At 44.9% G+C, this 12,185-nt stretch overlaps 1 protein-coding gene across 1 annotated transcript in view; it reads right to left on the bottom strand.

Annotated features, from left to right (window-relative positions):
• Positions 1 to 1,657: 1,657 nt before the first annotated feature.
• LOC311004857 (uncharacterized protein) overlaps positions 1,658 to 12,185 on the bottom strand; it is a 340,983-nt gene continuing 330,455 nt past the window's right edge. The window contains exons 9-12 of the mRNA XM_083997040.1: positions 10,335 to 10,508; positions 8,583 to 8,756; positions 5,530 to 5,576; positions 1,658 to 2,242 (exon numbers count right to left, since the gene is read on the bottom strand). Of these exons, the coding sequence (XP_083853166.1) occupies positions 1,668 to 2,242; positions 5,530 to 5,576; positions 8,583 to 8,756; positions 10,335 to 10,508 (970 nt within the window). The 3' untranslated portion in view covers positions 1,658 to 1,667. The remainder of the gene's footprint in view (positions 2,243 to 5,529; positions 5,577 to 8,582; positions 8,757 to 10,334; positions 10,509 to 12,185) is intronic.

Genomic DNA, 12,185 nt, shown 5'->3' on the forward strand with positions numbered 1-12,185 from the left:
AACTTACGACTTTGTAGCGTTCCAGGCAACCCACTCGTGTTTTTCCGACCTGTTTTACCGGTGAAAGTCACTATAACGGCCACTCGTAACTTCCGACCGGTGAACTCGTACCAGATCGAACTGGTACCACTTCACGGTCGGAAAAATACGAGTTTCCTTGAATGCACCATAACAGTCCTCGTCGCTACGTCACCACATTCACGGCGTCCCTTGGCTGCACACACAGCCCTGCATGCCGTTCTCTCTCCTCATTGGATAAAAACTGTAGGATACGATAAATGTTTTCTCTTCGGCTCAGAGCAGAGCAGAGGGACTGAGAGACCCGTGTTTCAGTCCAAACACTCTATGTAAGTGATTGCTGTCGGAAGATATAACTATTTAAGACTTATATTAACACAAATATATCACTCACTTCTGCTTTAATGCCCCTGAACATGACATGAGAGTCTACTAAAGAAGAAAAGGAAAAACAAAAATGTAATAAAAGCAAAGAGGAAAAAAGACAAAACAGAAACCAAGTTTATTCTCTCTCTTCACTGTCTGAATAAAAGCAGAAATCATTAGAGTTCATTTAGCAGCAGTTTGTTACGTTAAAGTCTGAACATCTTGGGGAGAGTCCACCACAACACCTGCACTAGCTATATAAATTAGGGCTGTCAGAGTTAACGCGTTAATCGCGATGCGATTAATTAAAAAAATTAACGCGATTAAATTTTTTAATCGCGGTTAATCGCGGCCCATTTTGTCCTCTGTCTGCTGGACTGGAGGACTGGAGTGTGGGACCTCCAGTCCAGTAGGTGGCGGTAAGTTGGTTGCTACACAAATATACACAGTCTAACATATATCCACAGCTCCATCCATTGATTTTTTGACGGCTTTTGTTGTTGTACACAAATGCACATGGCCAGGCAGAGGTGTAGCAAAGTAACGGGCAATTTCCACTGGATGCAATTCGTTTCAATTCTGTGTGAGTTTCATGCATCATGTGTTATGATTAGGTACTAGGCCTACTAGGTCTGGTCTAAAAGTTGTTTGTCTAGAGATTATAACACTTTGGAGTGTTGGAAGTCCAAAGCGCCATATACAATATTTTTAATAGAGATTAATCGCGAGTTAACTATGGAAAAAATGCGATTAATCGCGATTAGAAAAATTAATCGTTTGACAGCCCTAATATAAATATAATATATAATACACTTATGATGTAACTAACACCTTCATGACAGAGTCCACAGTGAGTTTCAGTGTTATTCTGGTTCATGTTGCCGTGACAACATGTAAATAATGACACAGGCGTGAACTTTGTTTCAGTTGAAACCTTTATTTATTTATTTATTTTAACAGTCAGAACGACACGGTGCTCTTCATGTAGCTCAGGCCGACTTTTCAAAATAAGAGTCTGCAGTGAAACCACCTTCGTCCTGAAAGTAGCCTGTACCTTTTATCATAACATCGAAATCATTCAGAGAAACAATAACAGTCAGCAGCAGCAGAACAATAATAAGTGATTTTTCTGTTACCATGACGCTGATGAGTTCATTATTAAACTGTGTTCATCTCTGTCCTGTGAAGACGACGTGAGTGAGAGACAGAGACAGACGTGTAGAGACTGAACTGTCTGTTCAACAGAGAGAAGGTTTCTGTGACAGGAGGAGACTCTGCTTCACTCAACACAGACTCACTGAGGAACCAGGACTGTAGAGTGTAAACCCAGGATACAGAGGTTGAGTGAAGGTGGTGTTGAAGGTGTAGAGGTGGATCAGTGAGTCAGAGGAGACTCTGTAGAAGGACAGAGAGCCAGCAGGACAGTCCACATACACTGCTACTCTGTTAGAGACAGAGGAGGAGGAGGAGGAGGAGGAGGAGGAGGAGGAGGAGGAGGAGGAGGAGGAGGTGGTGGTGATCTCTGTCGGTCTGTTATTGTGCCAGACTCTGTAACCATCATCAGAGCAGTACAGACTCCAGGACTGATCGTTCCCTCCAAACCAACAGTCTCCACTGTTTCCTTTCCTTCTGATTCCTCTGTAACTCACTGATATATGAACGTCTCCTCTCCACTCGACCTCCCAGTAGCAGCGACCAGTCAGACCAGTTGAACACAGCAGCTGAGGACACCAGTCAAATCTGTCTGGATGATCAGGATATGACTGATGCTCCTCCACACGTGTCGCCTTCCTGTTGTTGTCAGACAGTTTGATGTTTGTGTTCACTGTGTTTGTGTCGATTGTGAGTGGACAGGAATCTGATGGAGAGAACAAGACACAGCTGCAGTTATTGATCATTGATCAGTTATTGACAGTTTGATGAAGACTCATGAGGTCAGTGATGTGACAGTGTGAAGATGGTTGAATGTGCTGCTTTGTTTCCAGTAGGGATGCACATTTTGAAAAAAATTTCTGACCGATAACCGACACTCGTTAACCGATTATTAACCGTTAACCAATAAGATTATGACGCTCCAGTTTTTTTTTTAGCCGTTAAATACACACGTGCGCTGTGACAGCTGATCAGTGCCAAGTCCACTCTGCTCTGTCTCAGCTGATCTCTCATATGGAGGTTAGATCGTCCAGTGTAGAACTGTTTTAGTTACAAAGTGCAGCCAAACACCAGACTGAAGGAGCAGCAGAGCTCCTCTGTGGAGCTGCAGGAGAGCTGCATCAGCCTCCTCTTTTATTTAGTTTTTTCAGCGCCGTTGTTACAGGTGATTCACATCTATGTCTGTGTAGCTACATTTATGGTCTGACCTTCCTTCATGGGGGCTTGTAACGCCGTATTATGTAATAATGACGCATTATGTAATAATGTAATAAATCTTCACGTCATTATGTAATAACGCCGCATTTTGTAATAATCTGCCGCATTTTGTAATAAAAATCTTGAACGCAATATGTAATAAACTTTGCCGCATTTTGTAATAAGTTGTTACATTTTGCATCACTTATTACATATTGCGGGTGTTACACTTTTTTATGAAAAAAATGTAATAATTTGGTGCATTATGTAATAAACCACCAAAATGGATGTCTTAATTAGAAAAAAACATTAACAATAATACACGCTGCTCCTCCTCCCCGCTGAGCAGAGCGGTCGGGGTCCGCCCGCTATTCAGACATCCCGCTATTCCGACATCTCACTATTTAGACATCCCGCTATTACGACATCCCTCTATCTAGACATGCCGGTAGTCCGACACTTTTTGATACTGCTATTCCGACACGTCTTTTTTTTTTTTTTTTTTTACATCTGCGATACCCAGGCGCGTCTCTCTCTCTCTTTTCTTTTCAGCATGTCTATCACCGGTTTGATGAGGGAGTGATGTTCTTAATCTCAACAACTCAACTATCAAGTCGCAAACAAAACTGACACACATGATAAACAAACAGAACTATGTTGCAGTTTGTTTGTCAAGTTAACCTGTCACCTTCAGCACCACGGACAGCGCTGTGGATGAGCCGCGGAGCTGCAGCTGTGAGCGTCTGGGCTCTGGGCTTATGGCCTGGGGCCTCATTTATCAAAACTGTAAGTTAGCAGTGTAAAACTGCTGCTACTAAATGTTTTGCTTAGGCCTACGGCGAAAAGACACCCAACATATTTACACCTTTTTCAGATCTATCAAACTGTGCGTGCACAACTCTGCACCTCAACTTTGATAACTGGATCCAAGAATGGTGCGCAGTTGCGCACGTGAACACACCTCCGTCCCCGGAATGCCTACACAACCATATATGGTCAGCACGTGCATATTAATTAGCCATGTGCGCTCTGTGGAGCGACAACAAAGTGACAACGAAGACAACGGGCGGAGGGAGGGGGAAAGAAAGCGAGATACATGGCATCGGGCAATAAATCAGGCAAAAACCTCCCAAATCTCAACAAAAGGGAGCAGAAAAAAGAATACTCTTATGTAATCTGCCCCTTTATTCCAGACAATCTTTTTTTTCTTCTTTTACCTATGTTAAAACAATGTAAAGCAGCAGGATAAACTCAGGTGACTGAATAATAACAGTCTCAGTAGCTGCAGATCAGTGTGCGCTGCCGCCGGTGTGTTTTTAAACTTGGAGGGTTTGTTTTTTCTTCTCTAATAGGCCAATGTATTTGTGTATGAGAAACAGTGTCTCAGATGAAAAAATAAAAATAAATCAGAAGGACACGTCTGACTATAACGTAATCAATCAATGTCGGAAAAGCGGAATGTTTGAAAAATAGTAAAGTGCCGCTACTCCGACAATGAAAAAAAAAATGTCGGAATAGTGGGACGCTTAAAAAATAATGTTAATGCCGCTATTCCGACAATTAGAAGTCAATGTCGAAATAGCGGCATGTCTGAATAGCAGCATGTAACCAGAGCGGTCTCCTCCGACAGCGGGTCCCACGCGGATGGTAACCGCTCCGCGTCTCTCCCTCCCCCCTTGTCCACCGACAATAATACGCCCGGGTCATGTTCGTCTGTGGAGGGATGACATGGACCACGGTCCGACTGGAGCTCCAGGCCGGGTCCAGCTCTGCTCCAGCAGCGGCAGGGGCGGCTGGGATCACCGCCCCCGGAGCCGCAGCTGGGGCGAGCTGGGGGGGGTCGAGCTGTGGGATTTCATCGGGCTGATGATGCTGGAAGTGATTTTGCCTCTGATTTTCACCAGATTTAACATTTTATCAAAATTTGCCCAGCTGATCCAGGCTGTGCCAGGCTCGTGCTCTGCAGCGATTTGTTTATTCATCTTAACAGAGCGCGAGCGAGATTTAACACACACATTCACACAGGCGACACACACATACGGGCTACACATGATACACATACCCACACACACACACATCTGAGGGGCCGAGGCGCCTGCCGAGCGGCACGGAGAAAAGCGCATCTGGTGGCGTGCCCCTCAGGGAGCACCCAGAGCGGAGCGGTGGGATAGATAGATAGATAGTTAGATTTGACCGTCCTACTGGTTTTAGAAATTAATTCATATTTATGATTCATGCATGCTGGTATGCTTAAAGTCAGTGTTATTCTGATGGTCCTAATGTCTTTTTTTTCTAATTAAGACATCCATTTTGGTGGTTTATTACATAATGCACCAAATTATTAAATTTTTTTCATAAAAAAGTGTAACACCCGCAATATGTAATAAGTGATGCAAAATGTAACAACTTATTACAAAATGCGGCAAAGTTTATTACATATTGCGTTCAAGATTTTTATTACAAAATGCGGCAGATTATTACAAAATGCGGCGTTATTACATAATGACGTAAAGATTTATTACATTATTACATAATGCGTCATTATTACATAATGCGGCGTTACAGGGCTGCTGCACATACTGTCAGTCCTCCTGTGAAACTTTTTACCGCGAAATATGAGTGAAGGCACGTGGAAATCTGCACGTGTCGACATGCCCCCATGAGTTGACGACAAGGAGCTAATAAAATAAATAACTGATAGTATTAATCGGTCAAAGTTCTTGTTATCGGTTAACGGTTAAACGGTTCAACATGTGAATCCCTCGTTTCCATGAATCAAAGTAAAAACAGACTTACACTTCCTCAGACCTGGTGTCAACCATGGGACTCCAGCAGGCTCCACCCTGAAAGGAGGAGGGGGGTCAGAGCAGCACCTTCTCTGTCAGCATGCACACATGGACATTACATGGCTCTCACACACACACTGTTTTATCACTGTGTTCACATGGAGGCTTGTATGTATGGATGAACACTGAGCACAGAGAAGAAGGAGCTGGAGTCTTTATCTAGTGATGATACAGAGCAGGAGGAGACGAGGAGGAAACACTTCATCATGTCTTTTCTCCATGTGATGTCACTGCAGTGTGAGACACACACTTTCACTCTCTGACTCTCAAGCTGCACAAACACACGTCACAGCAAAGAAGATGAAGACACAACAGGTGGAGCTGACCAGCCCAGATATCCCACAATGCACCAGGAAAGAAGAAGAGTGCAGCTGTGAGCAGTGGATGGTTTCAGTGTTTGATGAGGAAGGAAACACACTCAACACGTTTGTTAGAGCTCAGTGAAACACACAGTGGGTCTCATTCATGAAACGCGAGTAAATCTGTGTGCAGATTTGCACATAAAAACTCACTCTACTAAAACTCTACTCCGGATTCATGAACGGTGCGGGAAACTCAGATTTGATCGTAAACACGTGTGTAAGGTGATGAATGCCAACCCATCGTAAACTAACAACACGCCCCCGGTGATCAGCAATTAGCATAGATCTCCATACATGAATAGCCATATAAGGAGATCCCGACCACCATATTAGGAGGTAGGTGCATCCTGCTCACCTGCGGCCATGACGCAAACGAGGAAAGAGGGAGAGAGAGAAAAAAAAGAGAGATCACAGATCAAAGTCATTTTGGGTGAAGTGGAGTCCAGAAAAAATATTTAATTCTCTTCTGTCAGTAGTGGTGTGACTGGGACAGGTAAATCAAAGGTTGGAGGGAAGTAACAGAATATAGTGAATTAAGTAGGCCTATCCTTGGTTGATTAAAGAACTGTTTAAGAAGTAAAACCAGAATAGTTTGATATGAAAAATGAAAAAAAAAATAAATAAATACACACAACTACAGAGCTACAGCAGCGACGGGAGGAGGAGGCTCTTCACAGCCTCAGCTGTAGAGGAGCATGGTTGTATCAACACATGAAGTTATATAGGCAGGTTATATTGTTACAGAAGCACCAGCCGTCTGTCACAGCTCCATCCAAACCGGTGCCGACTGCGCTGCTGCGCAGGGTGAAGTGTGCGTCCACCGAGCGTATACTGTAGCAACACAAAAAAGTTTTTTCCGGTTTTATATCAGATTATTATCATCATTAGATGGAGCCTTGACATGTTTGTGCGTGTCCGATCCCTAAAACGTCTCTCTCTCCAAATATTTCTAATTGTTTGTCATGTTTAAATTAGGTGTTTCAAAGGCGTCGGCGTATTTTGAACATGAGAGAGAGTAATACGGATTAAAATTGTAATTGTCAACAGTGACAAGCAGTATTTATTTGCATTCCTACATTTACACAAGCGCTACACACAGTCCGGAGCAGGTGTAGATTTTGTGAGTAGCTACGAAAAAATCAGCACTACTAAAAGATTGATGAATGCGGAAATCCACGTAAATTTGCGCTGCTCAGGGTTTACACACAAATCCATGCTGCTCACGTTTCATGAATGAGACCCAGTGAGTTTAGTGAGAAACACTGAGTGTGAACACAACTTGTGTTTGTTTGAAGAAAACTCCCCAGGAAGCTGAAGAATGAGGCTGTGAGCAGGTTTCCACAGGAGCCACAGCAGCAGTGAGTGGATGAAGGAGCTCTAATAGAAACCATCTGATCACAGTGACAGGACGGATCAGGATCTCATGATCAATCACTCTGTTCTTCTCTGCTCTTCACACAGATCAGCTGCAACACACTGACTCACTGAGATCAGTCACATCATGTGGAATAAAGCAGCCGTCCTCAGGACCAGTCCTGAGCTCCATCAAACCTGTCCACACATTTTGACTGGACTTGAAGTCAGAGTCCAGAGGAAGCAGAGAAACTGTAGAGCAGAGAGAAGCAGGCTCAGCTCAGAGCACATGGACTCAGACAGGAAGTGAAGCTCCAGCTGCTGGAGACTTTCATTAAGGAGCCACTTTGTGGCTTCATCTGATCTGGAGTCAGCACACACACAGTCTGAAAACAGCTGTTTGATCACACACACCTTCAGCCACAAACACTGATTATTACACTGTTCACTACACTCACTGTCTTCTGATTGACAGCTCCAGGCCTCTGGACGGTGAGGACATCTGGATGTCACACTGTGATTGACTGTCTCCTCAACACAACAACACATCTCATCAGGACAAGACCAGGATCTCAGAGAGACTGAGCTGATTATTGATCATCAATATCTGACCAGACAGAGACCTGATGGTGCCGCCTGGTTTCTGTCTCTTATTTCCTCCTTGGTTGGAGACGCTGGGAGACGAATGTCTCTGAGCAGTGGACATGCTTTGATTCTTGTTGCTGTGTTGTTGTTAGTGTGTCCACACTCAACAGGTGTCTACAGTCTCTGGGACTGTTCAGGTCAAACACTCTGTTGGTTCAGGAGCAGTTCAACCAGCTGCAGCTGAAATGTTTCCTGATACACTCTGAAATAAAGTCTGATCCAAACATCTGGAGAGACTCAGAGCTGCCAACAGCTGCTTTCATCACTGACATCTCTTCTCCTGAATATGACACAGTGAGTCATGATGAGACACTGAAGTCATCATGAGGAGAAACTCCGGATCCCAGTAGTTCATCACTGTGACTGATGAAAGCTGCACAGCTCATGTTTGAAACACTCTGAGACTGTGTTGGGACGAGTCAGACTGTGACAGAGGACGTCAGTGGAGTGGGCGGAGCTTCACTGTGGCCTACACCACCTCTGGATATGGTCTGAGTGATGGGATCTGATGTCATCAATGCATGGATCACCTGAGACAGATGTTAATACCAGGTGTGACCAGGTGTGAACGGGGCCATAGAAAATGTTCCAGCTCCTCCTCCTCTATCAGACAGTGTGTGTGGCTGCAGCAGCCTCTCCATACCTGAGAGAGTCCAGTCTCCAGTCTGGATCCTCCAGTCCAGCAGACAGCAGCTCCACTCCTGAGGCTCCTGGATGGTTGTAGCTCAGGTCCAGCTCTCTCAGATGGGAGGGGTTGGAGCTCAGAGCTGAGGCCAGAGAAGCACAGCCTTCCTCTGTGACCAGACATCCTGACAGACTGAACACACACAACAACACACATGAACCCTCTGTCAACACCTGCTGCTGTGTTCAAGTGGCATCAGATAAACAGCTGGATGGATCCTCACCTGAGGGTCACCAGTCTACAGTGTGGACTCTCCAGTCCACCAGACAGCAGCCTCACTCCCGAGTCCTGCAGGTCGTTGTTACTCAGGTCCAGGTGTCTCAGACTAGAGGACTGGGAGCTGAGGACTGAGGACAGAGCTTCACAGCTTCTCTCTGAGAGGTTACAGCCGCTCAGTCTGAAGAGGAATTCAGGGAAAAACACTCACATACTCAATATGAAAGAAATAACAGGTTAGAATCATAAATACACAACATTTCAACACAAACCTGAGAGTTTATAGTGTTTCTTACTCAACATGTTCCAGTTTGTATAAATAGATTTATAGATATATTTGATTATATACTGTGATCTCCCACTCATCTTTGTATAATCATATATATATTTGTTTTGTTGTTTGTATACAGTCAGTGTTAAAATCACAGACACCCCCTAAGGTGATATAACCCCGCCCTCTGACCTTTGACCCTCTCTTTCCCTCCAAACATTTGCCTGAAGACAATGTGACTGTACTGACCTCACTTCCTTTGTTTGTTGATTCAAGTTGCTCATGTTGTATCAATGTTATCATATTTATTTTTTATCTCATACTAGAGACCTGAGTTTGACCTTAAAGGGACAACGAGGAGTTTCTATTTGGTTATAAAAAAAAGTCTCACGTTAATGTGGATGAATCTACACTTGTTAATGGCTCCATTTTTGATAAATATAGCGTTTTGTCTCTATCGTTATTTTGTTATTTTAATTAATGTTGGAAATGTTGGGCGAGCCGACCAGCGTTTCCTTACTTTAGGTTTCCCGGACGCTGCCCGGCGGGTCATGAGAATCGTCGTTTATGGTTGGAACTACGACGGTATCTGATCGTCTTCGAACCTCTGACTTTCATTGTTGATGAATGAAAACATTCTGGGCAAGACGTCCATCTTGCGCCGGTCAAAGAATTTCATCGTGCGCACGGAGGCTCATGGTAAATGTAGTAGAAAACACTTTGCTTTCCAAAACTCCTCGTTGTCCCTTTAAAGTGAATCAAAACTGTTGATGTGTTAATTAAGTTAAAGCAGAAGTAAGCGGGATGTTTGTGTTTATATATAGGGGCGGCAGTGGCTCAGGTGGTAGAGCGGCTCGTCCAATGATCAGAGGGTTGGCGGTTCGAATCCCGCTCTGTCCCGGTTGCTGCCGTAGTGTCCTTGGGCAAGACACCTTACCCACCTTGCTCCTGATGGGTCGTGGTTCGCGCCTTGCATGGCAGCTTCCGCCATCAGTGTGTGAATGTGTGTGTGAATGGGTGAATGTGATGTACTGTAAAGCGCTTTGGGTATCGTTGAGATGGAAAAGCGCTATATAAATACAAGACCATTGACCATTGACCATATAAGGCTTAAATAGTTATACATCCTGACAGACTGAACACACACAACACACAGGAACCCTCTGTCAACACCTGCTGCTGTGTTCAAGTGTCATCAGATAAACAGCTAGATGGATCCTCACCTGAGAGTCTCCAGTCTACAGTGTGGACTCTCCAGTCCACCAGACAGCAGCTTCACTCCTGAGTCCTGCAGGTTGTTGTTACTCAGGTCCAGGTGTCTCAGACTAGAGGACTGGGAGCTGAGGACTGAGGACAGAGCTTCACAGCTTCTCTCTGAGAGGTTACAGCCACTCAGTCTGAAGAGATGATCATGAGGAATTAAAGACAAAAGGAGTGTATTATCTGTCCTGTTGAAAGACAGAAGGGTTTTTATATAATGATGAATAAATCCAACTATCTCTACACTTACAGAGCTTTGTTAGAGGCTTTGACCACTGGCAGCAACCTCAGAAGAGCCTCCTCTGAAGCAGAGTATTTCCTCAGGTCAAACTCGTCCAGATCTTCTTCTGATGACAGTAAGATGAAGACCAGAGCCGACCATTGACCAGGAGACAGTTCATCTGTGGAGAGGCGTCCTGAGCTCAGGTACAGTTGGATGTCCTCCACTAGAGAACCATCATTCAGTTCATTCAGACAGTGGAACAGGTTGATGCTTTTCTCTGCAGAGGGAATCTCTTCAATCTTCTCCTTGATGTACTGGACTGTTTCCTGATTGGACCGTGACTCACTTCCTGTCTGAGTCATCAGACCTCGTAGGAGAGTCTGATTGGTCTTCAGTGAAAGACCCAGGAGGAAGCGGAGGAACAAGTCCAGGTGTCCATTTGGACTCTGTAAGGCCTCGTCCACAGCGCTCTGGTAGAAGATTGTCTCTGCAGATTTGACTCCTGTTGTTTCAGTCTTCCTCCTCTTCTTCTTCTTGGAGGTTGTTTGTTGTTGTGACATCAGGTTGAGTCCAGAGTTGGTGAAGGTCAGATGGACATGAAGAGCAGCCAGAAACTCCTGAACACTCAGATGGACGAAGCAGAACACCTTGTCCTGGTACAGGCCGCTCTCCTCTTTAAAGATCTGTGTGAACACTCCTGAGTACACTGAGGCTGCTCTGATATCAATGCCACACTCTGTCAGGTCTGATTCATAGAAGATCAGGTTTCCTTTCTGCAGCTGCTCAAAAGCCAGTTTTCCCAGAGACTTAATCATCTCTCTGCTCTCTGGACTCCAGTGTGGATCTGTCTCAGCTCCTCCATCATACTTGACCTTCTTCAGTTTTAGATGAACCACCAGGAAGTGGATGTACATCTCAGTCAGGGTCTTGGGCAGCTCTCCTCCATCTCTGGTCTTCAACAGCTCCTCCAGAACTGTAGCAGTGATCCAGCAGAAGACTGGGATGTGGCACATGATGTGGAGGCTTCGTGATGTCTTGATGTGGGAGATGATCTCTCTGGCCTGCTCCTCATCTGTGAACCTCTTCCTGAAGTACTCTTCCTTCTGTGGGTCAGTGAACCCTCTGACCTCTGTCACCATGTGAACACACTGAGGAGGGATCTGATTGGCTGCTGCAGGTCGTGTGGTTATCCAGAGGCGAGCAGAGGGAAGCAGGTACCCACTGATGAGGTTGATCAGCAGCACGTTGACTGAGGTGGACTCTGTCACATCAGTCAGGATCTCAGTGTTGTGGAAGTCCAGAGGAAGTCGACACTCGTCCAGACCGTCAAAGATGAAGACGACCTGGAACTGATCAAAGCTGCAGATTCCTGCTTCTTTGGTTTCAGAGAAGAAGTGATGAACAAGTTCCACCAAGCTGAACTTTCTCTCTTTCAGCACATTCAGCTCTCTGAAGGTGAATGGAAATGTGAAGTGTATGTCCTGGTTGGATTTGTCTTCAGCCCAGTCCAGAGTGAACTTCTGTGTTAAGACTGTTTTCCCAATGCCAGCCACTCCCTTTGTCATCATTCTTCTGATTGGTCGGTTTCTTC

Source organism: Trachurus trachurus, assembly GCF_905171665.1.
Source record: "Trachurus trachurus genome assembly, chromosome: 21".
NCBI classification, from domain to species: domain Eukaryota; kingdom Metazoa; phylum Chordata; class Actinopteri; order Carangiformes; family Carangidae; genus Trachurus; species Trachurus trachurus.